The sequence below is a fragment of the Monomorium pharaonis genome, chromosome 4 (genome assembly GCF_013373865.1).
Source record: "Monomorium pharaonis isolate MP-MQ-018 chromosome 4, ASM1337386v2, whole genome shotgun sequence".
NCBI classification, from domain to species: domain Eukaryota; kingdom Metazoa; phylum Arthropoda; class Insecta; order Hymenoptera; family Formicidae; genus Monomorium; species Monomorium pharaonis.
Genome location: NC_050470.1, coordinates 3,505,753 through 3,532,191, shown reverse-complemented (window position 1 = coordinate 3,532,191; position 26,439 = coordinate 3,505,753). Strand labels below are relative to the sequence as shown.

General features: G+C 37.7%; 1 protein-coding gene across 3 annotated transcripts in view; it reads left to right on the top strand.

Annotated features, from left to right (window-relative positions):
• The window catches only part of LOC105835220 (neuronal acetylcholine receptor subunit alpha-7), a 236,248-nt gene that overhangs the window by 84,912 nt on the left and 124,897 nt on the right, over positions 1-26,439 (top strand). For all 3 annotated transcript variants that reach the window (XM_036285954.1, XM_036285955.1, XM_036285953.1), the window contains exon 5: positions 21,639-21,748. In XM_036285954.1, coding sequence (XP_036141847.1) covers positions 21,639-21,748 — 110 coding nt within the window. The remainder of the gene's footprint in view (positions 1-21,638; positions 21,749-26,439) is intronic.

Sequence of the window (26,439 nt, the reverse complement as noted above, 5' to 3'; positions counted from 1 at the left end):
TTTGTGAATTTTTCTCCAATTTATAAGTCATAAAGAATTTGCAGTAGACAGAACAAATGCGAACGTAAGTAAAAGATTGGAACTAAAGTACAATAAATAAAATTAAAATAAGAGTTACATAAGACCTATACAAGACAATTTTTTGTAATAAATCTAGAATAATTTCGGATATCTTTTAATATATTTTTTTAATAATTAACTTGATTATCAGCATTATCGGAAGATTTTTGCAACACTCCAAATAATTACTGGTAATAATATAAGATCAAACTGCTCGAATAATCAAGTCAAAACTGGTCCACGAAATTAATAAAAAAATACGTAAATAAAAAGGCCGGAAGAAACTCAGGACACTCCATATATAGTTTGATGCAATGTTCATCCGCGCGACTCATATTCATGTTGACATATGTTGCTTCCACACAGTCACACATTCACGTCGCCCATTGCGAGGCAAAATAATTCGCGTGCGTTAATGGTTTTTGCGGCATTTGAATCGTTGAGTGTCACAATGGTAATACATTAATCCATCTAACGATTCCCTTGGTCAATTTCCGCGTAGCCGGTGATAAATTTTAATGTCGTGTTAACGGCACCGTCCTGTTGTCGCATTATCAAGTATGCCTACCGTGGGTGTCGCGAAATTGCAGTGTTATAGTTTGTCGTTAAGCTCGCGCCGCTCGCGTAATGCTACGCGTAATCGCGAACAATTAATCACTGTTACAAACGATAACTCAGCATTTTGCCTAGCACTCGCTCGCCGGCACTTCCTTTCCGTTTTACTGGCGACGTGATAAAGTGTATAACGGTATATTTCTCTCTTCTCAATTGCAATGTCATCAATAAGATTCGCTCTCTACTATTGCCAGAAATTGCTCGTCATTGGTTAAAATAACGTACAATTCATTCCTATCCTCTTTCTTCTCTTCTCATTTTAGGTTCTTTTTTTTACATGAGAGCTCACTAAGATACAACATCATGCAAACATCTTATACTGCTTTCTAAGAGTTTCGATGCATAATATAATTATAAGAGAGCTGTTCGTATATATACTCCGCCAATAGCTGTGAAAGCAACAACTGTAAGATCTTTCGGCATCGTTCTGATTCAATCCATCAGGAAAAAGAAATTGCTTCATCTACCACCGCGGTAAAACGTGGCAGCGAGAAAACTGCTAAGTCATAACTGAACATCAATTTATACTCTCGCCAAGCACCCGCAAAGTTTCTTACGAGGTATCGTTACGCGATGGCGACTCGCCAAGTAAAAGCACCGCAGAATCAAATGCTTTTACGATTCGTTCCCGCGTTTGTGAGATACACCCACGCGAATCCGACTGTTTCGTTTGTTCGTGGAAATACCATGTCGCGCAAAGCGTGAACAATTACGTCGACCACTCGACTTCAGAATGTCAAAGTCTTATTTAAAATGTTACGTGTGGCTCAAATCCTATCGCTTGCACATAATTCGTGGCTCGTGAATAACAGTAAAAATTTTTACCTACACGCAAACTAATAGAAAGAAAAAAAGAAAGTGAAAAACCACTGTTTTCTTCCCTGCATTTCGCGGCGTTTGCTCCGCGTGTGGGCGTCAGAGCATCAAATACGAACCTAGCGGGTTCTAGAATATAAATCAAGCGGTGGATATGTAGGTAGATAGGTAGGTAGCTAAGGTACGGGCGTGAGCTGGATATCGAATTCGTTTTCAAGATCGCGCGGCTAGAAAAGGTGTCGAAAACGGAAGGCGACCGCGATTGTGCTGAGGCGAACGTAGCAACAGGTTTTAAGAGAATATCCTTGGTTGTCTTACATTATTCGGTCTGCCATTTGTGTCCGATTGTCTTTATTCGCAGTCATATTTGGCAGAACCAGTACACGAGGTAGCCTTCACGACAGTAAATTCATTCGGTAAGCGATTAAGTCGGAAGTTCGTTTGATGGGCTTTTGATTGGCCGTCGCGCAAACGCTCCGTGAATGCCGACCGACCCGATAATTAACGGAGGAAAGTCGAGAAAGATAGACAACATCGTAATCTTTGTCGAGGCAGGTTGAGTTTTATTCCGAGATGCGTTTGTACGTATTGAGAATTCTTCTGGAGAAACACGCTCGGGAATGAAAACGATGATACAGCTTTCTCAATTATTTGTGGTATTTTCAAGGTATATATGTATATATGATAGATTAATTGTCTTGTGATATGTTGTGATATGAATATGCCATTAAAATACGAAAAACAACAAAGAAAAATGCATAAAAAAGATATTAAAAGAGTGTTGGTAAACAGTGAAAACTTTTTACATAATTGTAACATAATATGGGAAATAAAGTACATAAGAGTATATTTGATGTGCAAGGAGAAATAAATACAGCAGACCTTCATACATATTCACATGTAGAAAGTAGAGGCATATACAAATTCAACGAATATGCAAATCTGTTGCTCCTGCAGCACAAAAGTTTAAGTAGCATGGCGGTTATTTATCAGTTCACTGCAGTTTCCTGCAGTCTAGTTCCTGCAGAGCCCTCTTTTTCATCGGAAGACGCGACGGTAAAAATTTACTCTCGCACGATATATATTTTCATTTAAAATTACTCCTCATCTTTTTTATTTTTCTTTCTTTTCGTCTAACGTGTCGCCGGCGCAGTTTATCGCGCCATTCTTCTCGACAGCCGATAGCTGTTGTTGAGAACTTTATTCCCTTCGCGTCCGACTTATAACGCACATAATTCCTCGTTGTACCTTTATATCTTACGGCAGGAATAAGTCCGGCGTAAAGGCGCGACTTCCAATAAAGTATTGCTGCGAATCCGGAAAACATTTTACGAATGAAATATAAATCGCCGGTGGCTCATCGGCATTACCGGCAGGTTCTCCGGTTGCGCGAAAATGAAATGTATGTAGACAAAGCTATGCTTGGACAAAAATTTACATATTTTGTAGATTCATCGTTGCATATGAAAGTTTTTTTTAGCACGATACGAAGAACGGTCACCTGCGAGATAATATTGTGAATAGCGGTCGTAACGAGTAACAGCCAGAGATCGGTGTTAGAAAACGTATATTTTATATTCTCCGACGATATGAATAATAAAATATTTGCGAATGAGCGAACAAAATTTTTAGGGCGTTTTTGCCGCCACAATGACGCGACGCGACGTATGGCGAGCATAGAAAGAAGAGTGAATGGAATGATTGGCAGCTGAGCTGCTTGCCAGCTTGTCAAATAAGCAAACACAATGACGGGCAGAAATATTAAAGTCCCGACCGAGTGACTTTTTTTCAATAGCACCGTCTATTTTTTTAATAACGGATGTAACTCTCTTTGCCTGATGAAAGTTTTAATGGAAACAATCCCGAATATAAAGGATTAAATCACTATGTTAGCCGTTTATACTTCAACCGTCCGTGTTTATCTGATGACACAGGGATTTTCTGAACGTCAGTTTCTCAACTCGATGACGTTAAGCTGATGTTAATACAAGAACGTCATCTTGCAGATTCGCAATTTTACGATAAACGTGCCGTACATTTCCGTGCCGTGACACTAGACAGAAATTTATATCAGCCAACAAGTCGCACAAAGAACAGCCAATTTCGATAGGAGCATGTTTATGTCGATGCGAGCCTATTTATCCGACTATCGGTTAACGATCGAGGACACCAAGCCCCCCGAGGACAACATAATACACGACCGACCAACAAAGATGCGTTTATCACTCGCTTACCAAAAGGTAACTCCGTTTGATTCTTTGCAACGACTGCTACCGCGCTGGTGAATTACGTTTATGGCTCGGCAAAGACACTAAACGTGCGTCTTCAGCGAGCACACCATATATCTACATGAATCTCACGTACTTCTTGCAGGTGATTATATGAGACGTTTACCGTGCGTTTCTACTTACTCTTTGATGAATTTGAGAGCTTTACTCGGCAAGAATTTGATTATGCTTGATTACGCTTCTTAATATTCAATTTCAACGCGGTGAAGAGAAGACGATTTAAATATTCCGCATTGCGATAGGAAGCTTTTGATATTTTTTGCGATTTTCAACTGTATAAAAGTACAAATACGCGTTCTGTTACATCATACCCATTCAAATCTCTCTTTAAATCTCATTTATATCTCCCTCAATATTACACGTATAATTAAAAATTCTCGTTGAAACGGTGCTACACGTTAACTTAATAAACTTTACGATTATACGAGTATGTATATTTGCTATCTTATGTTACAAAATTACTATTTTATTTCTACCGATACTGATTCCGAAATAAATTCACTGTTAATCGAATAAATATTCCCTCAAGAAGAGTTTAACCTTTTAAAAATTTTTTTTTTTCGGAGGCCACCATAAATGATCCCGATGTGTGCATGAGGTTTCAAAGGACTAACGCGATAAGCTGATTTATATGTTCTAAGCAATGTCTCGGGAGAATCTCGCGGGAACGAAAACATACGGCAATTCCGGTTAATCGAATCTATTCTCTGATATCGAAGGGACGATCGACATCCGTCGCTGAAAAACACATAAAATAGGATTTAATCTCCCGCACCCGTTATATATTATATCCTACAAAAGCCATCACGTGCAATAATAGCTTTCCATTCCGCCCATGCAACGTTCGGCATTCGAAAATAGTACGGAATGGGAAAGCAGTAAAAAAAGAAAAACTTACAGCGTTACATTTTTCTCGATAAAACGTCCTTCCAACTACTACATTTTTTTTTTCCAGACTAGATCGGCGCTCGTGTCATTATGTGGAAATTGAAAGTATCGACATAGGCGCAACAGAACCGTTCATTACGACGCGAGATGCCGTAAAACGATGGCCTGGCATTGTCACGTGCCCGCGCGTGTTTCTACAAAGCAATTCCAATTTGCGGGACACACGCGAACGGGCGTAGCTCGTCGATGAATACCACCTTACGTATGTGATACGCATACATCTTTAACGAATCGCACGCGGCGATAAACGCGAATTCAAGTTCGTGAGTGTTTAACGATAATCATGTTCGCCAGGCGAATGCACGGTATCGTCGCGACTGCATCGTGTCTAGAGAGAGAAAACGCACCCTGCATCTATATATTATATTACATACAAGGACGCCAGGAGCGAGGTTTACTCGGGATCGCGTCCTTCCTATCTATCTAATCTCCGCAAAGTGCATTCGCTCACTCGCATTAACCCTGCAGCCCCCGGCCTGACTCTATCACGCCCAGCATCGACTACCCTCACCCTCATCCTTGGAAGTGCGTACTCCGGGTACTCGCGCAGTCAAATACACATATAGAAACACGTGCATATCACAAACATCCATCATAATCTTCCTCCATCTCCAGTTGGCATTAGCATAGATTTACCTGTGAGACACGATGCGTAAAACGATAGACCTCATTTGATCTTAATAGACGCTAATACGACGGCATGCACGAAAAGCATAAATTCGATTACGGAGCATTGAACCGATATAAACACAGCATGCGATTATACCAGTAATGAGGTACAACAGATCTATGTCGTCCAATTAACTTGAATGATATTCAACTCTTTGATGTATTAATGCAATTCGAATTGTTATCGAATTTTAGAATGCGCGTATGCAACATAGATAATAAGTACAAAAGAAACTTGTACTTTTTGGTCGTTATTATTAGTAATATAATGAAAATTTAAAAATAAAATGATTAAACAAGAGATTACATGATTATTACAACATATAATTACGACTGGCTTCATTTGCCTGTACTTCGATCTTTCTCTCTCTCTCTCTCTCTCTCTCTCTCTCTCTCTCTCTCTCTCTCTCTCTCTCTCTCTCTCTCTCTCTCTCTCTCTCTCTCTCTCTCTCTCTCTCTCTCTCTCTTTATCTATCTATCTATCTATCTCGCTATAAGGGAAACACGTGCGTATGTGCCCTCATAACTCTACGGAACTTCGCTCATGTTCGAGGCCTGCAATTGAGGTCCTTGATGTCGTGAGGAGCTCTCATGACCGAAACCACAGAGAGGCCACCTGATCGTTATATATGTATCACATATATATACATCCCGAATATTAGATGATCGAATTTTTAATTACACATACATTCTGCAATATATGAAACAGCATCTAAAAAAATTAATATTTAAAAAAAAGATAAATTTTATTTTTGCCGTCATTGACGCAAATTACAATTGTAATAGTGTAAATGCATTATTTCAATATAACACATACACACGTGCTTTTTTAAAATACTTTTTTTCCGAGAAGAAATTTGTTAAATCGTATTATTTTTGCCTAACCATAATTACGAAATAAAACGCTTGTACAATCAAGATTAATACAGATTTTTTATTGGTAGGATATATCTAATTTTTTCACTAGATGCCTAAATTTTCTTTTCTTGATAGATCTGGTAACAAATTCAAACTAAATAAAAAAGACGACAAAATTTTGCACTATATAGTTATTGCAATGTAGCGCTCATTTTTATAGTAACCTTGTGTAAATATGCACTATTAGGAATATTGAATATAATAATTTTATAAATTTTTGCATTATTAAATTGCACTCTTCCCTTTAATGGCAATTTTTTTTTACAAAAATATTAACTCTTTAATATTTTTTTAAATTATAGGATGATGAAAATTATAGATATTTTACAAGCTAAGTTTTGGCATTTTTAATGAGAGAGAAAGTTATCAAGTTAATTTGAAAATCTTCAGACAATTTTAAGTCGACTTTATCATACAGAATTTTAATTTTAAGATTATACTGAAATATTCACCATTGAAAGAAATTGACGTACTACAATATCAAACAAGAAGAAATTGACTCAAAATTTGTTAATAAAGAAAACAAATTTTTATTGTGCAAGAGAATAATTAATTTTAAATATCCTATAGTATTATATACTTTTACAGAATATGTGACTAACAGAATATTCACATCTAGCTTTGTGATATCGTCGGATATCGCAGCAGACATCTACTGTCTGCAGCAGAGAGACTTTTACCGCCTTTATTTCTACGCGAGAAAGTTTCGTCGAATTCGCCTCGCGAATAGTTCCGTCATTTTTCCGCGTGGATGAATCTCATTGTGCGATTGTCGTCGTAGATTATCAGAGACATATATACTCTAACGAGGTGTGTCGCTCTCTACGACAGAGGAAGACTCGAGAGATCTCTAAAATTGTGGAATTTCATTTCAAATTTGCCAACTTTGCCAGTCGGAAGCCTTCACGACTCGGCGATTTAACGGTATTAATTAAAAGCGAAGAGACCGATCATTTAAAATGATTAAAATAGAGCGTCGGGTATTTTCCCAGTGCTGTGAACGGTTGTCGAATAATCAATGCAGAATTTCTAGTATTCGCCATGTACAAGGTGTCCACGATAAACCCTCGGGATTTTGACATTGCCTTAAAAATCAAGTAATGTGGTGATCCGACTTGTTTTATCTGGTGTCATATACTTTTAAGTTTGTTTTTTTTATCTTTGTGTTTTTAATGATATTAGTAAAATATAAAATTGTTGTTTTTGTAAAAATGGCATCTACTCAAAAACGTAGAAAAATGCATAAATAACACAACAAAACAGATCAGATCGCCGTATTTACATTAAATAATTTTTAAGACAGTGTTAAAAGTCAGAAGTTTTATTGTTTGGACACCCGATACGTACATGTTAAAATTTTTCAATATTAATTTGAATGTTGATTTGAAACTACTAGTCTGATGCATAAGTCAAGTATTAAAAATAAAGCTTTCCGCGTTATATTTAAACGCGTCAGAGCAAAATATAAATATAAATGATTGCTGTCCTCATAAATAATTATCTACATTAATCAAATTTATTTCTCATGAATACGTACATACATTTCCCTCTTTGTAATTAAATTTTATATTAAAACCTATAACGACATGGAACTTACTAGGATGAAATATGGCACTTCCAGCGAAATAGCTTTTGTGAGCCATTTCATCGCGAAAGGTTAAAAGCAGCCGCGTGCCATGTAAAAAAATTGGGGCGCGTCAAGGCTTGCGTATGACCGCATTTACATGCGCACGATATGTTTGTCCTACGAACTAAAAGTTATTATCCGTACGTCTGGGAACGTGACAGCACATCGCAAAAGGAACGAATTCGTCGAAAGGGTCACGTACACTCCGTAAGAATACGGAAGCTCAGAAGGAATCCGAGAGACAAACGAACGATACGTACATACAAGGATATTCTCAACAAAGAACTTGGCCTTGAGTCAGCTCGCAGAAAAATCCGGAACGAAGTTCTCGCTCTTTTAACGGAAGCAAGAGAGCGCGCCAGTTCGCGTACGATGTTCCTAAGAAGTTCGTGAAAGCTACCGTATGTAGCGAATTCTCCCCATATGGACGACAGAAGCTTTATTTGCAGATTAGCGCTTTGCACATAGACGTACTATGTATGTATTATACTAGAACCGAAAGTTCTCTCGCATACTTAGCGATGGCTCTTCGAGATTGTAGTTGCACTTGGATGCATTACGTAGGAGTGCTAGACGCGCGCGATTGCACTCGGGTGAAAACGAAAATGCAACGCACGAGTGGACAAGCTTGCAGTTCTCACTGTTTTGCTTGCTTTCGCTTATTCTTGTATTTATATACGCTTCCTTAGAAACTCTCCGGCAAGAATCGCAATTTAAATATTCTCGTTTTTAATCTTACCTTTATTATCGCGATTATATCTTGCGATCGCAAGATATATAGTTGCTTTGTGATTAATAAATTACATATACTTATTATTTACAATTGATTAAACATTTGCACCTAAATATGAGAATGAATCGAAGTATTGCGATATTAAGCGAATCAGTTATTGTAAAGAAAATTGTTTTTCTCAAGAGAGAAGAAACTTGCGATGCACAATTAATATTTCTAAAATTGTTTCAGAATTATCTGATTTATCTACAGTAAATAAATTATCCGAAAAGAATAATTACGTGGCTTTGAGCTTAATTAATTCAGTGATTGAGGTGTCACTTGCGCGTGAAAAAAAATTTTCTCCTGAAAATTTTGACAGTTGCAGAACAAATATTATATTTCGAAGAAATTTATAAGATTTTCTCTGATTTATCTATATTATTTATCTATATTTATCTATATTAATATTTATATTATACATATTTTATGTTTTAACGAAGTATAATATAATCCGATAATCTCGGATGCACGCAAATCGCGTACTCGCGTAAAGAACGTCGGTTCGCGCGTTCAGTTGGCGCGATCCACTACCGTGTCTCTTAAAAATATGTTTGCGATTATTTTTACTAAACAATAATTAAATGATTTTCAATGATTTTAAAATATGCTAAAAAGTTTATGCTTCTTTATAATTATAAATAAAACAAATATCAACTAATATATAAGTATATAACGTGATGAAATAACAAAGCCTAGGTATTTACAGATTCGCTTGCTTTTTTTACATAAGGAATTGAATTAATCGTCTTTTTACGGACTTTCGTAATTTCGAAGAATATTGTTTACTCACATTTATTTCATAGTTTTGCAAATAGACTTCTCGGCGATGCAACGATTATCGTTTCCGCTTTACGACAGTCTAAAACATGTTCGCATATTCGCTCTAAAATAGCGATCTTGATTAAACGATCGCAAATTCATCCAACGTGAAACTCGTCGAAATTAAACCGTCCGCTCCCGGAGATGCGATTTATAGTGGAATTAATTATTTGCCTGGATAAATAAACGCCACTGTGAACGCCCCAAGACATGCGCTAATTAAGTAAAAACATTTACGTAGTAAATAACTATGCCGCTGACTTGGCGTGTTCAAATGCAATGCGAATAATCTCAATTGAGAAGCGTTTAACGGGGAGCGTATATGGCTCTACGGTGCTTCGTATTGCTCTATGCATCGAAAATGTCGTGACACTCACGTTAGAGGGTCAACGTAAAGTCGCCAATTACCACGCGCTATTGTCGTCCACGGAAATCCTTCGTTAGACGAGAGCTCGGGACCGATAACGCTGAAAAGCTTGGACGCAAACTCCCTCCGATCCTACCGTATTCTCTCGCTCGTCCCTCGTCGATGCATTCGCAATTTCGTCGGTATTCAAATAAGCAACTACTGCCTTGCAATATACAATCGAAGTTGCGATAACCCCGCCCTCTCTTTGAGTGAGTTATTTAATATTATATTGTAGGAGTTGACCTCTCTCTCTCTCTCTCTCTCTTTGTTTCTTATTCCTTCGCATCGTGCTCAACTCATATTTATACTTTATTTTTATTTTCTATCATTATTCTCATAATTAAATAAAAAGTACAATATTTTCTTTTATTCAATTTATTCGCTGCAACAAATCGCAAACGATTACATGTTTCGATTAAAACAGAAATATTATACGCGGAACGAAAATTTATATGGGTTTATATATTTAGCCGTGATATCAACATAGGGCATATAATGTACCAAAGTTGAGAAATAAGATCTACTTCAGTTTAGTATTTCGCGCGCCAGAAATTCCTTCACTATCTCTAATTTCGCATATCCAAAATTTCGTAGAAACGCCCCGCAGCTGTCCGCGCATCGTCCCGGATGCCTCGCAGATCCTGTTAGCATTTCGCAAGCAATTATCCTTAATTACCGTGTGCATCCAAAATTTTGTTGAACTGTAGCAGCGCTTTCCTGTAGACCGTCCTGCAGGGCCACTCAACCGGCAATGTCACAATTTCAACAGTAATTATCCCTAATTCACACTCACAAAGTTCCGGTGAAGGACGTGCGAGTTCTAGAACGGTTTTAGGCGTAACCGTAATTGCGGTATTATGGTCTTTCCCACGCTGGTAAAACGCTTTTCATGTGAAAGCACCGAGTTTTGATTGGGTTGCACCTTCCCTTGTCGCAAAAATTAACAGCCGCATGAATTCGAGCGAAACCCAATTATGATGAAACACTCGAGCACACGTCGAGGGGAGATAGTATCGTGCCATAATCCATTACAAACCGTTATACTTGATTGTGTTATACTTGAGTCGCTGACTAGAAATATCTCTCAAATTTGCACTGGACAATATGCTCATGACGATATAATTCATAGAATCATTCGCGTAGAGCGATTCCATCAATAATTCACACTGATGCTTATTATCCAAGCGTGCTAGATACCAAATCCAATAAAGTGAAAACCTATCTTCCCATTCCCAGTTTCAATCTTTGTATAAATCAGTTGCGTTTTCAATTTAATTAAAATATTTTCAATTTAACTGAAATATTTAAATGTAAAATGTATTATTTATATATATATATATATATATATATATATATATATATATATAACTGCAAAATTTTATCCTTAATATTTGTATATAAAAGTAGACTGGATTTTTGATGCAAAGATTTTATAATAAAATTTTCAAGCAATGCAGACAGAAAAGGTTGGAAGGTACAGTTAAAAAAAAATCACAGATAGAAATAATGACAAAAATATTTTATTTATAGTTATGTGGAATTTTCATGCAATTACATTTTATATCAATTTCTTTTCGCGAATAAAATGTCCCGTCGCTTCAACGATTCTCGTCGAAACGAGGAAGAAGGGAGACGATACAAAGGAGAATAGACGCTAAGTCACCACCTATAGATCATCTGTACGTATATACACATTCATTGTAGGCATATATACGTTGCGGTTAGCTGTTATCATTAAGGATTTACGGTGGCGTGAGCGATTGCGGACAGGAACATCATCGTTCGATGAACTTGGATGAGTGTTGCAGACTTTAAGAAACTGGAGCACCTTCAAATAAGACGCGGTCTCTGCAGCGTGCGCCGAAAACTCGTACGTTAAACATTCAAGATCGCGCCGTGGTAAATTCTCGAGATTCTCAATTGCAGAAATACGAGAGATGGAATAGAGGTATTATCTGTTTTCACCTGAAAATTGTAATACCATCGATGTAACGCAATACGGTGTCAAAGTCTGCGGCGAATCCACTCGAGTCGATGCATTTGCACGTACACCTGGCGACCAATGGTGCAAAGGCTATCACATTACGTTAAATGTTTTGGACTGGAACGTTAGCTGCTGTTGTATTACGAATGCTTTAAATGTTAACAATTTGAATAATATATTGATTATACTGAATAATAAATTGATTTAATTATAAGCAAAAAATGAAATGCTAATATGTGCGATCCGCCATCAACCCGTGCATATATGTATCCTGATTTATTTTTCAAATTTTATTCTTTTTGTTCTACTTTTTTTTAATACGTTTCACAAAAAAAAGCTTATAATAAATTAATTCATTATTGAAAGGTTAAACATTGCAATAATAGATATTTGAAACATCGAGTTACCTTTTCAACATTTATTTGCGCACAAATGGAAAAATGTAATAAAAATAATTTAATTCTCGATAACTCACTTTTAACAATAAGTGCAAAATAGCTTTTTATCATCTTTTGTGATATTAGCTCGCACGTCACGAGTTTAGAGAAGATTAGATCGCAGATCGGTGTCTGATTAACGAGTGACTATCAATACGCAGCAATGCTTATTGGACTTATGAGGCTTGTAGCTAGTTGTGGCAAGTTCGGAAAGGTAAGCTTGATTAATAATCGTGGGTGTTCGTGCAACCATGTACGTAAATCTCGCGCATGACCTATGCGGAACGTGGTATGGGATCACGATATGTGGCCAATCTTTTATCAAATTTAATTTTGTTTTACATCGCGCATAGTAAAATTTAGTTGCAACGAATATCGCGGAACGTTTTTGTTCTATCTCGCCGAATTGCTGTATGTCGTACTCAACGAGCGTATCTATCAAGACTCTATCTTTCCGTCTTTTAAAAAGGATCTTAAAAGTCAAAAAACTTTGGGTCCAACTTTCGCCTAAGAATCAGGTTTGTCTTATCTTCTCGTAAAGTCTGAACAAAAGCGGAAAAGCGCACGTACGCAAAATGAACGAGATACCGATGCTTATCATACAAATAAGACTATTCACTTCTTGCCCGGTTTTATTAGCCTCATTTCTGGGCTCTCGCGTGATAGACGTCAGGCATTCGTACGCATGCATCCGGCCGCTACAATCTTCTGCTGATACGCTGGCATATATGAGAGCACAGGGTTTGAAAATGCAGCTTCCTCGCGTTCCTCGTTACACCGAAATGTGAACTAGATAATGCATAACAATGCATACAAGACGAAGAAAGTTTTATCCGGTAGAAGAATAACGTGGTCGATAAAGGAGCGAGTCTAAAAGATTTAGATTTTATTTATGAATATACTCGTTTATAATATTGTGAGGTACTCTGTAACATGTAATATGCGTATCTGTGTTCGATTTCGACAATTTATCCAATTGAAACACGCATCTTTGATAGAAAATTCGGAAGTACGAAGGCGTTTGTTTAATTTAGTCGTTAAACAAACAAATACGTTTCGATCAAACAACAAATTGTTGGCGGTCAACCGAGTCAACATGACTGATTGCAAGCAACACGCTAATTAATGTCCGTTCATTTCTAAGCGCACACCATTGCGGCGGCAGCTTATTCCGCGGTGAGGACCCGTCTACAATAATCTTTTAAACGATATTTTATTTAATGAATTGATTCACAAAAGCCTACATGGAAAAAATATAATAAATTAAGTGATTCAGCAAAGCTATAACTTGCTGCACAAATTTAATATATAACTAAGGAGATTTAATTTAACAAAGAAATAATTTAAACGAATGGATTAGAACAACTAATTGTAATTGTTAATTTTATTTTGTTACTTCAATATAGAAAGTTGTTTGTACATAGTTACACGAAAAGAGCAATTTTATTAACGTGTCTAAAAATTCAGTTGAATACAGATCTAAAAATAATTTTGTTGGATCATCGAATTAATTATGAAGGACGTTTAAACATGATTAACAATTTTACCAAAAGTTTTGACATTTTGGGAATTAACTTAAGTGTCTTACACATAATTATTTTATGATCTACTAAAAAATTATTTTCTGAATCCAGCTAAAGTAGCTTTAAATAATTTAGCAAAATTGTTCTTTCTATTTATAGATTTATCGAAATAAAAATCGTAGTTCTAACAAATCTTTTTCTTCGTGTATAACATTGTTTTTTCACAAAAGTTACCCGTTTATTTACTTAAAAGAATACCGTTCCGCGTGCATTCTCTAACTAACTTGTTTCTCTCTCTTTCTCTCTCTTTGTTGCCACGTTTTCCCGAAAATTGAATTAATCGCCGCGTGTCGCAAGTCTCTCGCGTACGCATGTTCGACGGAAATTTCGTTAAGTCAAGCTTGGCGAAAACTAGATGTAGTTTAACAACGTCTATTATGTTTTAACAGAGATTTACGGCTTATACTTAAACCTTGAAAAGCATTACCTTTTCGAAAAGTCGCTAACTAAGCTGACTATATCTTTGATATTCAATTACTCGCAGTTCCCGCCTGGCTAATGGCGTAAGTAGCTGGAAGAAGGTTTCGCAAAACGGGTTCTCCGAGCATGTAAAATCGTGACAGGAATAATCCAGACTTGCAGAACAGCTGACGGTGCAGTTCGGACGCGTTTTTTTAAATTCACAAAATCAATGTGAGACCGTCTCACTAAGATGAATCTATCGGGATTTTCTATATTTCTAACTATTATACTTTTAACCTGTCGTATTTTAAATTACTAGGTCAGATAAATAAATGAGGAATGGCGGCTTCTACAATGAGAGGACGGAAAACATTCTGCCGCGGACGAAAATCTTGCGCACTTGTTATTCCTGGCATGCGGAACGAAATCTTCCTTCATTGAAAAATGAGGGTGGTTATGTAAAATATGGGCTCTCCGGGTTATGTAAAATATGGAAGAGCGCGGTGCATCCTTTCTCGCGGGTTACCATCCATTTGGTGGAATTAACAATTCAGACGAGTACATGATCCCAAATGTCGTCGTAATCGATCCGAAGTCAACCCACGCAAGTTAACTCCGCTTCTCTGGGCTAAATCTCCTTTACCGCATAATCCGATAACTCTAATTATCCTAACGAGATCAATAATTTCTCTCCGTACCATTCCTCGCTTCGCTATGATATAAACGACCAATGAAATTTCCGGTCACCGTCGTGCGCTTCAACTCGCTGCTAGGCAAAAACGGGTTATAGTAACTTTACGATTACGACGATGGTTTCTTGTTATGTCAGATTGTATGTCGCGTAATCGAAGTTTGCAAAAGCGTTTTACACCACCAGTTTTTCCTCGGTATTCCAAACTAACTAATCTCCTATATTCCTTTTTATTGATCTTTTTTTTTCCTTTTATCGAGCTGTGCCACTATAGGCAAAACCTTTAACTCCGTAGAATTACGTCAAATATTTTTTGTCTTTTAGACATTTATGACTTTACATCACGCTAGATACAGCGTCATATTTCATCCGCATATGACTACGTCGCATCCGTCGTAACGTAAATCTATATGACACTTCAAACAGATGGAAATCATTTTTATATTTCGTTTGAAACGTCTTGTGAAAGCTTACGACTTCTAAACGATCTAAACAATCTAAAAAAATAAAGTGAATAAAACAGCAAAGGATATGTTTGCTGTGCGCCGTGTAAAGATAGCTACATAATTATGTTCGATATTGCAAAGTTGATAGACAAATGTTTGCCTAGTAAACGTATACACGCAACGGATTAATCGATGTATCCGAAATAAAAAGTAAAAAAAAAACGTACAGTGAAATAACAGTAAAACGATTATGGCCAACTCGGATAAAAGTCCGTTACATCGCGCAGAGAGAGAGAGGGGGGGGGGGGAACAAAATATTGTCGCTTGTAAATTACTTGTCGATAATTCACCGTGTAAAGAGTCGGCGCATTCGAACCAAGCGGGGCTCTCCCGCGGGATGGCCCGTTGTAATTAATTTGCGCAACTTGATCCGACGATTGTAAATCACGGCACCGATCCTCGAATGCACGCCAAATGTACGCCGCGGTAATTTACTACCTCGGCTCGCGGACGAAACCGATCCCTCGGAATCGACGCCCCGGTCAGCGCGGTGTCACGATCGCGCTGGCTTTCGGCTGCGGTTTCGGAAGATCGCCGTATCTAGCCCCCCCTCTTTCCCCCCACCCCTCCCTCACGACCTTAACCTGAGGCACGCGTTGCATTAATGCGCGCGCAAGGGGGATGGTAGAATGCATACGCCTACCCATTGTGGCGATCCGAGGACGGGTAGCATGTGTGCGTAGCTGCCCGCACGTACTATTCTGGCCACGAGGAGAACGCCTCCGTAAATCTCGGTTTTCTTAACGCGCTGATTAACGATTCTCGCACGCCATGTTCCATCTCCGCGCGGTTTCCATCCCGTTCCTCCTTTCACATCGGAATAAAGTAAACGGAGCGCATCCCTCGAAGCACGCTGCTAGACGAGATGTTTATGTAAAACTTCCTTCGCCACTGTTCGCGCGTTCGTAACGTGAGCGACAGAGAATCGTTATATCCGACGCAATCGATTTTTATTGTACGGAAATACAGGACTTTTCGTGTGAAAGCTTCGACTTGTACTCTTCTATACAGCATATATCTAAAATCCATTCTGTACCAGCTGAAAATGTGAGAAAAATGTCAAAGCACATGTTTTTTTTCTTATTTTGAGGAACTAATCTCGAAATTGCTTTTATCTTAACCGCTTTCTTCCGGAAAATAAGGATCGTCAAGTAATAATTAATTTCTTGATCAAAATTCTGAATACAATCAAGAAAAAATCTCAAAAAGAATATTGCGCGTTGAGGAAAAGAGAGATTTAACTCTCCTCAAGTCTTGCGTAATGCGGTAATTACCTACCAACTAAAACTTATCTCTGAACGATTACTTAATTTTAACTCCAAGTATTAAAAAATTCTAAGCTGTTTGTTCTTCTTGAAAAAGTAGGGCGATTTAGATATTGGCAATTTTTTACAGGACCCGCTCAATAGAAATTAAATCTAAAGACAAAAATAATGCAAACACTCTTGTCAAACACTCTTAAATGAGCATTTTGCTACTTTGCATAATTTTTTATTTATTAGACTGGATAAAAAAACGGCTACAAGTTTCATTTTTTATTTATTCATTACTTATTTGAGTACAGGCAATGCAAATACAGGCAATAGAGCGAACCCAAAAACCTTCACCAAATATTTTCTTTTAACAAAACCTTTTAAATGATATATTACTCGATCCCCCTTGCCATTTAAAGTTTTAAGTTGCCTTCTCTTTCCTGAGGCACTGGGGAAAATTTTCTTCCATAAAAAGGTTAGCCCTTTAAAATAAAAGAATATATGTTTCAACATTTTTCCAAATTTTTAGTTGTTCTGAAAACAAAAATATTTTATTATATATTCCTTTAACATTGGGGGATATAATACCATTCTTTTATATTAAAGCAATATTTGTAAAATGTAGAGATATAATAAATTGTTTCAACGCCTCTATTCTTCGATTACTGGCTAAAAGTTTGATTCGATGAAAGTTTTACGCATACATATAAGAGTAAAGTCTGTTGACTTTCTAAAAGTTTTCCCTTCGATAGAAAAATCCGTCAATATAGCGATTTACTTCGTCTTTGTTTTGCCTACACACACAAAACTTAAAAAATTTATAATTATCTCTGTTTTGTTAACAATTCTATTTTTCATATTTGTTTTTATATTTGTAGCCGCTTATTTATAGCTTTGCACGTGCCTCGATATTTTACCTAAAATTTATTCATTTTTTATATGTACACGTAGACACATATAACTCTTTATTTCTCGACGTCGGCCCAAATGCTCGTGATGTTATTATGGATTCTAAAAAAATGTGTAGTTACACAGTAGAAAATGTCTTACTTAACTGCCGATCGACATGGATCCTATATTGGCGTTTATGTTGAGATGTTTATTTAATCCGAATTAATTTTAATAGCAGTTAACTTCCGATACGGTTTCAAAGTTTTTGGATTGTATTTAGGTTGTTTCTGTGGCGTTTGATAAAAGGAAAGTAGCTTGCAGTATTTTCCTTTTAATCATCGGAGTTTGGCGAATTATTTCACTTATAAATTTCGTAGGAGTAAATTCACTTACAAATTGTATATATCTAATTAATTAAACTACATTTTTCCTGTTGATGCAAAGAACTAAAATATTTTACAAAAGGTTGTATGATAATTATATTTATATCTAGAGATACAATTTTTTTTCTGGATACAACTCGCACGATTTTTATTAGCGGCTATCTGCGTTAGTAGCTCTCGTGGCCGATGGCCCCATTTTTTTCTTCTGCATCACTCTCACGTTCGCTTTGACATGGAAAGGGTTCGATTATAGCATTAAGGTAGTAGCTTAACGCCCCGGATGGCAGAAAATGTGAGAGTTATGGCTCGTTAAGTATTACGGTACATACTACATAAGGGAATACACGAAGGAAACATGAAGTTAAGTAACACCGAATGAAACTAGTTTTACCGAATGCTCGTTGTAAAACTAGCTTTATGAAACAATGCAACATATTTTTTACCGCGCAGAGTTTCTGACAAACTTGAAAACTATGATACTTTATGTCCTGGATAACATTATTCTAACAGAATTTACCTTAGAACGGTACTAAGTAAGCAACTGAGGAAATTTGCCGCCATTTGTAAAATCAATATCTCGTAGTTGCATATTAATTAAAAAGTAAATGTTTGAAATCTATTACTATAAAATTAAATATACCACGTCGGCATCAACCGTTTACCTCGCAAACTTAATGATAAGGCACAAATCATACCAATTGAATGTTCAATGGTAATATTTTGTTGCCAGCTGTTACTAATAGCCATAAACGCTAACGCATTTCATCTTTAGATGTGTATACATTGCAATTTGCATTAGCTTTTCACAATTCTATATCAAGCTATATCGAATGCATAAATGGATAACATTTAGATTGTTTATTAAACTATATACAAGTATAATTTTTATTTATTATTAAAAATGCTCACTCTCTGCATTTGACTTCACAGTAATTCGTACACTGCGTTAATAGCTATTATTTTTGAAATATTAAAATATTGTATATGTATTAATATTATTTTACAATACTCTCTGTAAGTTACAAACAATTAAAAAATATGGAGAGATTTTAAATCTGTCTCTCACTCATTCACTCATACGCCACAATCTACTTGCTCCAAGAATTTCAATGTGATTTAACGAAAGTTGGCACGATACGGAGGATATAAAACAAACCGGCGACAGTCGCTCGTTTGACAAGACGGAACTTTATTCAAAAAACGTCGTCCTACATTCGTCCTGCACCAAGTACGATCTTCATTACGTCTCGCTTCCGTAAATCGCGAAAATACGAATGTATGTGTGCCGTACTCGTGTGTGCCGTAGAAAACGACGGCTATCGCGCGGAAACGGAACTCAAGAATCTCACCGGCACACCGGGAAAGACGACGCTGTCGAGCCGATGGAGACGGTGGGTCCGCTGAATTTCTCGTTTGTGCAATTCAGCCGTGTAATCTAATGAGCAAGCGCCGCGGACTTGGCGCGCGCGGACCGGAAATTGAAGTATACATTATGAAACGTGCCGCTGGCACCGTTTCCCATGCAGGCCGCGTGCCGCCGCCGCCGCCGCCGCCGTCGTCGTCGTCGTCGTCGTCGTCGTCGTCGCGATCGCGAAATCAGGTCGCGCATGCCAACCTTACTCCCGAACTCGCGAGCTTCGCGCTCGAGGAATTGCAGTTTTCTGATTTGCGGCCGAGTCTGTAATCTGTAGCGATGAATATTTAGCGACTGGTATACGTGACTCTGTTGAGTATCCTGGTGAGCCGAAAGGTCATTTTTATGAAGAGGAGTCTCTTTCAGGCGAACGCAACTCGTGACACTCGGGAGAATATAATTTGTTGAACTCGCGAGATATATATTTCCAGATATCCTTCTCTACTCGCAATGCACGTTTTCCCTCATAATAATTTGTCGCATAAATTGCACGCACCTTTTGCACAGAGGCAATAGCAGCGATACTGGATTAAAAACGCTCACGGGTTTATCATATGGCGCACGAGATAAATGAAATACAGAGTTGCGCTCCGGAGTACAAACGACGATAAGTCCAATTTAAATTACTCAATTCTGTATAATATCCGCTGTGTACCCTGCGATGTAACGCGGTGATATTGTTATTACTTTCGTCCGTTTGCAATTACTCCGGACGTGCAGCGTACTGCATTCACGGAAGCGCACTAACTTCTTTGTTACAAATAATCTATATAATATCGTCGGAGAATAATTCCCCTCGACCGAGTCGTACACATAAGATGCGAGTCCCCGCGATAAACTTTGATCATCAAAGTTGAATGAGGCTTTCAACTAACCTAACCAACTAACCTAACGCCGCGCCGCACCCTGCCAAGATCTTCGAGACGACAAATCGTCGCCGCAGATCGTCGATTCAGAAGAGTTTCGTTTGTTTACGAACACTCTGATTAATATAACGGTAGAATTCATGTTTGACTCTCTCTCTCTCTCTCTCCTCTCTCTCTTTCTGATCTCTTTCGCTTAACTTAGCTGGCCAAACTCCGTCGGCGGATAGAATTTACGCGGATAATTAATCTTTTATACAACGAGGATTAATTAACTTGTGTAAATTTATTCGCGGCCAAAGGTTTCATGAATTCATCGGCCTCTATTACCGGATACTTGAGAATGGATAATGTATAGTTCGGAACCATGTAACGCTGTCCATGTAATCGCCCGAAATTTTATCGAAATTATGTATAACGTCAAGCGTACGGTAAACCACAAAATTTCATTGGCGTGTTAAAGTTTTGTAGCAAAACAATTTCGAAAATCGTAAAATACGGAATTAGAGTTTTTTTTTTATAAACTGATCAATTATTTGTTTATTTTATTCATTCATTCTATTAAGTATACATATCTATTTTTTCATTTTTTCATTATTCTACAGTGATGTTACATGCAATATATATTATTAAATTAAATGAGTTTCTACCGCAAAGCAATTTTCTGAATCGATTTAAAATTTTATCATAAATTATTTTTATTCACTGCAATAGTTGTTTTATGCATGTTGCAGTTTGATCGTGGCAATAATATAAATGTCAAAGCGAACGTTAAGCGCCTATATCGATTTTATAATTATATTACTTAAATAAAGAGACGAAAATTGAAAATTACGTGAACATTTATATCACGTAATGAGGATTGGTCGGAAGAACCATCACGTTTATTAAACGGGAAAATTGTACTTGTAATTAAATCTGAATTAATAGCGCCTCAGATTATTCATTTTGTATTATTGTATGCATTGCAACAATTTTCATATTTATCGTCTAAATATAGACAGTCGTGGTATAAGGTATGCGTTATGCTGTGCTTGTATCTCTCCATGTTATACATGTATATTCATTATACGATAAAAGTCTTGATTCAAATGATTCCGTTGAAACTCTCAGATGGACATACTCATTCTGTCGGAAATAATCTCATATATTTCTATGAAATTGCAAAAGAAATATTCGAGCAATTAGGGAAAAATGAGTTATAACGTTGTACTATGTCTGAAGAGTACTCGAAATGTAATTTCATACTTTTTAATTGATAATTTTTCTATTTCTGTGTTTGTACAGGAGTGGACGGACTATAACCTTCAGTGGAACGAGTCCGAGTACGGCGGAGTGAAGGACCTTCGTATTACGCCGAACAAGCTTTGGAAACCGGATATCCTCATGTACAACAGGTAATCTGGCCTCGTTACATCTGCGTAGAGACTCTCATTTTGTATTGACCAGTAGCTTCGTCTAACAAATTTGTTAGGAGCATTTCAGTCTCGGGCGCGAGAGGAGGGCTAGCCAGTCCTCTCAGTAATAGAATTCTTAATTAAACTGGTCGGACGAAAAGCCGCGCACTAATTACACTCGTAATTATTGTGTTAATAAAGTGTGCCTAATAAAAGTCCTGCGCGCAAATTGATTTTCCAACTATCACGCGCTAAAACTCGGAAAAGATTTCACTGTTTAACCTCTAATTTGCGCGAAGATATTTAAATCAAGATAGTTCCGATAATAATAAAGCCGAGAAGAAGTCTAATTAATCTCGCGTTAATAATCGGAGAATAACGACAATCGAAAAACTGTGTAACGCGAATAAAAATATTCAACAAGTTCACGTTACGTCACTTTCTCACTCATCCGCGGAACACTACGTAATTCACCGTGATGCAGCTACAATTACCACGCGCATCGATGAGGATAACCCATGGGACTTTTGGTCGCGATTCTAGGCTGTCAATATTTCAAGTGCTATCGTTTACGTCGCGAAAGCGTCGGAAAACCATTAACCGTGCAAACAGCTTTACATCGACTCGACAACGATCAACGTGACAATCGCAAAAATATACAATCGTGCAAAGTACGTAATCGCGATACAAACTTTATTATCGCAAAAATAAAATGCACAAACTATGTTTGCCTCGAGTAAGCAGCCCGCGTTGAATTTCTTCGATGGACTTTAAACGACTGCACACCCCTTAAGAGAGAGAATTAAGATTTTTAAGAATGTCTTTTTCAGAAAAGCTGCGACGGCTAAGAAATAGCGCGGCGGTAGAGCGCCACTGCAGCAAAAGTTTTTTCATTAACTTTAAGTTCGCTCCCTCGGAGACACTCCGTATGGAGCGTAAATTATTTTCGATGTACCTCGTACTCTTTTCACGTGCCGTTACGGTATTGCAAATGTAGTATAAAAAAAGAAAAATCAAAGGGTACGTAACTTTTATCCTAGTGTTGCTTCGCATCTCTCTTATATTTGAAAGTATTATATATATATATATATATATTATATATACACATGTTATATATACATATATATATTTCTTTTATATATTAAAATTCCCTAAAATGCATGCATTTATTTAAATCCTAGTAAGAGCCGAGTATATATTATACATTTATATATACTTCTACTATGTATATTTTTACATTTTTCATTTGTAAATATTGTATCCACGTAATTATTGATCCCGACCGTAGAAATCTTTCTCATCGGATCGACTTGCTTCTCGCTTCGTATCGATCTCGATACCGATTTGCATCTCGTCGCTCGTCGACGACAATAATGATGCGCGAAGTCGCGAAGCGAGTCGGGCCGAGTTTTCGAACGCAGTTACGCAGATTTTAATTGAAAGGCTAGAGAGTAACGAGTTGCATAAGTGCCGATCATTTTCATTTCTCCAAAAGTTCTAAGTCGGCCATGCCGTACGTTCCCCGTAAAAGCAGGGACCTCTCGCGTGAAAAAAAAAGTCCTTTTGACGATCGCGATTTTGTGGACTGAAATGACATGAAGAATGATCGCGATATTGAGAAGAATATCAAGTCGAGAAATCGCGCTCGAGTCGGGACAGTCTCTTCTTTTTGAGGGACGACTTGACGCCATGGCCGGCTTTGCAATTTCAGCCATTCTCTCTATCATAGCCTCTAGAATAATTAGCTTTAGGTATATTTATAGGCTGCTAACTATATATAATACATCTAATTCTCGGGCCGCCGTACGTGAACGCATTTATACGATTCACGTTCGGCGATCCGCAAAATTAATACGCCCGTCGCTCGCTGCCAGCCGATTCGCGCGATAACAAAGCGGACAATGTTGATCGCGTGATCACGCCTCGTTCTCATGCCTCGCGCTAATGCAACGCGGCTAATACATAAGTCATACATTCTCGATCGCCTGACACGGAGCAATCAGATGGAACGGAATGCGTTTTGTTATGAACATCAGAAGAGAATACATTGATAATCGGGTGAAAAACTAGTTTCTCCCGTGAATTTCGGAATTTTTCCCCCTTTTTTTTTTATATCGACGGTAACACAACCGCTGCGCACTAACTAATCCTGTCGTGATTGAAAACGGAATACTAGCGAATAAATTCGGACGGTTTAATTATAAAAGCGGCGGATGAAATAACAGCGTTTCGATTTGGAGGTTGAACCAGATTCTCCCTTCCCTCCTTCGCGTTACACGCTCCGATTATTTTCGATCGGTTCGTAGATTATTCGTCGTTCAACCAGGCGTAAATTAGATATTCGTCACCAACTGTCGACTATCGTGCTGGATCGAATTAACAATCAAACGTGGTTAAGATTGTGATCCATATTCGAAATGAAATTTTCAGGCAAGTAATCCGGCTCATAATGAGGCATTTTTCTAGCCACAATTTAGATTAGGTGCAATCGGGAACTACGTTTGATCTGGTGCAATAACAATCTTTCCCAATGCATCATATTAATTGGGTATAAGCGAAATGCTCACGTTACTCATGTAACATTGTTAATCTCTTCTAAATGACTAGAAATGGAAGGGGTTTTACAGAGGCACAAAATGATTTCTTTACGTAAAGTAAAAGCAGATAATAACATTCTATTGTTAAGTAGGTAAGAAATATTAATATAATATTTCCAAAAATTATTTAAAGAAGAGAAAAATAATTTTTAAGGACACTACGCATTTCAAATACAAACATTTATTGGACAAAAAGAAAAATAGTTTTAATGATTCGAATATAAATAAAATTAGTTTGACAACTAGATTTCAACTACTAATTTGTTAGTAAAATAGACGTAAGAGAGAAAAAAAAAAGAGAGAAATAGAGAAACAGTAAATGAAACGATTCATTTAACCTTGACGTAAATAGAGGAAATAAAGCGTGGACATGGCAAACGACAGAGAAAGATAGTGTGTAGAGCTGAAAGTGCGACGGGAAAAGTGAAAGACAGCAAGTGGAAAGAGAAGGAAGTGGTCAGCCGGACAGGCCGAATCCACCTCCGACCGCAACTAACAACTAGCCAAGTTAGCCAGTCCGGGGTCGGCCGCGAGAGAAATTTCTCGCCGGGAACTGCCGGCGCTCTGGTAAAGTGTGCGGGATCACTTCAATTAATTAAAGTCTCGTCTCGGGGAAACTTTGCCTTTGTGGATACCACGGGAGCGTGCAATGACTCCGGGACTACCGGAAGACTTCCCAACGCGCAAACCGGAAATTAATTTTTTAAGAATGCACGCACGCGTCGAGGGTCTCCTTTTTCTTTCATAATGACGTAGACGGAAAAATATGGACTCTGGCTTTTTTTTTTCAGACGCACGGCGAATGCGAATAGGCGCTGCGAGCCGTATGAGCGGTAGCTCGTTAACGGAAAGTGACACTAGAGCTTGATAGGAACACTGATGACTCGACGAGTTAAGCTTGAATTTCGACGAGTCTGTCTAGCGATCATTTTCAATTTGCCGCTTGTCTCTCCGAGATCAATCCGTAATGGACGCTTATTGTTTCATCGACGGTTTCATCGCCATAACGTGTACAATCATGTGGTGGGGAGTCGTGTTATCTCGATGTGGACGTATTTATTCGCATTATTTTTGCTGTATTCACCGATCATTTCGGAGGAGATTTAATACGCACTGCAGTATTGCTATATTCTCAAAAGACTAAGTTAATAACAGAAATTGATAATAGAATTCAAATGTCAGAGTAACATAGGATAATTCTCAACTGATGCGATGTAATTCTAAAATTTTGTTATGTACTTTCTGCACGCAGAATATGCGCGTGCAAAATGTTGACCATGGGATTTTCATGGTAGGTTGCAAATATTTTCTCAGCCTATTCGAAGCGATCAAGGCACATAAATCGTCGTCAGAAATTACACCGTCGATTCTCCGATAAGTATGTCGTGGGCCGGTAAATCATTTAACTTATGTGCTCCCATTATCGACTGGAAAAATTTATAGGAGCGTCGGCAAAGGGTACGGTTTATCGAGGCAGCTGTGCGAAATCTACCTGACGTCTCGCGTTTCGATAGTATTCTCCGCATATTCCAAAAACAATCGCGCCTCGTACGAATCGACGAAATAACCCGACAGTTCGACGAAGCTTGATTTACGCGTCTACCGTAACCGTGCAGCGACTTTACCATCGGGTTTGCCCATTTGAACCTTACGCTCGCTGTCGCGTCTACCGAATCGGAACTACCGTCACGTTCCCCATTGTTAAGCGCAAAGTGTACACACTCCGACCTCGGTGTTCTTAATCCTATGGACGACCCAGTTTCTGAACGTAAATAGGCAACATTCGGGGTTTTTTTTTTCTTCTCTTGTAAAACAGCATTGTATGAAAATACTGCTGATGTTTACCTGCCTTTTACGTAATCAAAGCTTTCACATAATCTTAATTATGAAACAAAATTTATATCCTACAAGATAATTTTGAGAAAAGGTAATTTTTTATGAAAAGAAAGTACTTTCAGTATAGTCTCTTTCACAGTTGCCCCGGATAAGCGTTAATATTACACTTTCAAAATCCTAATTGTCACTCTCGCCACTTGAGCGAGATGAAGGATGAAGGTTCCTTGCCATTACAGCTACGCGAACAAGCAGCAGGTT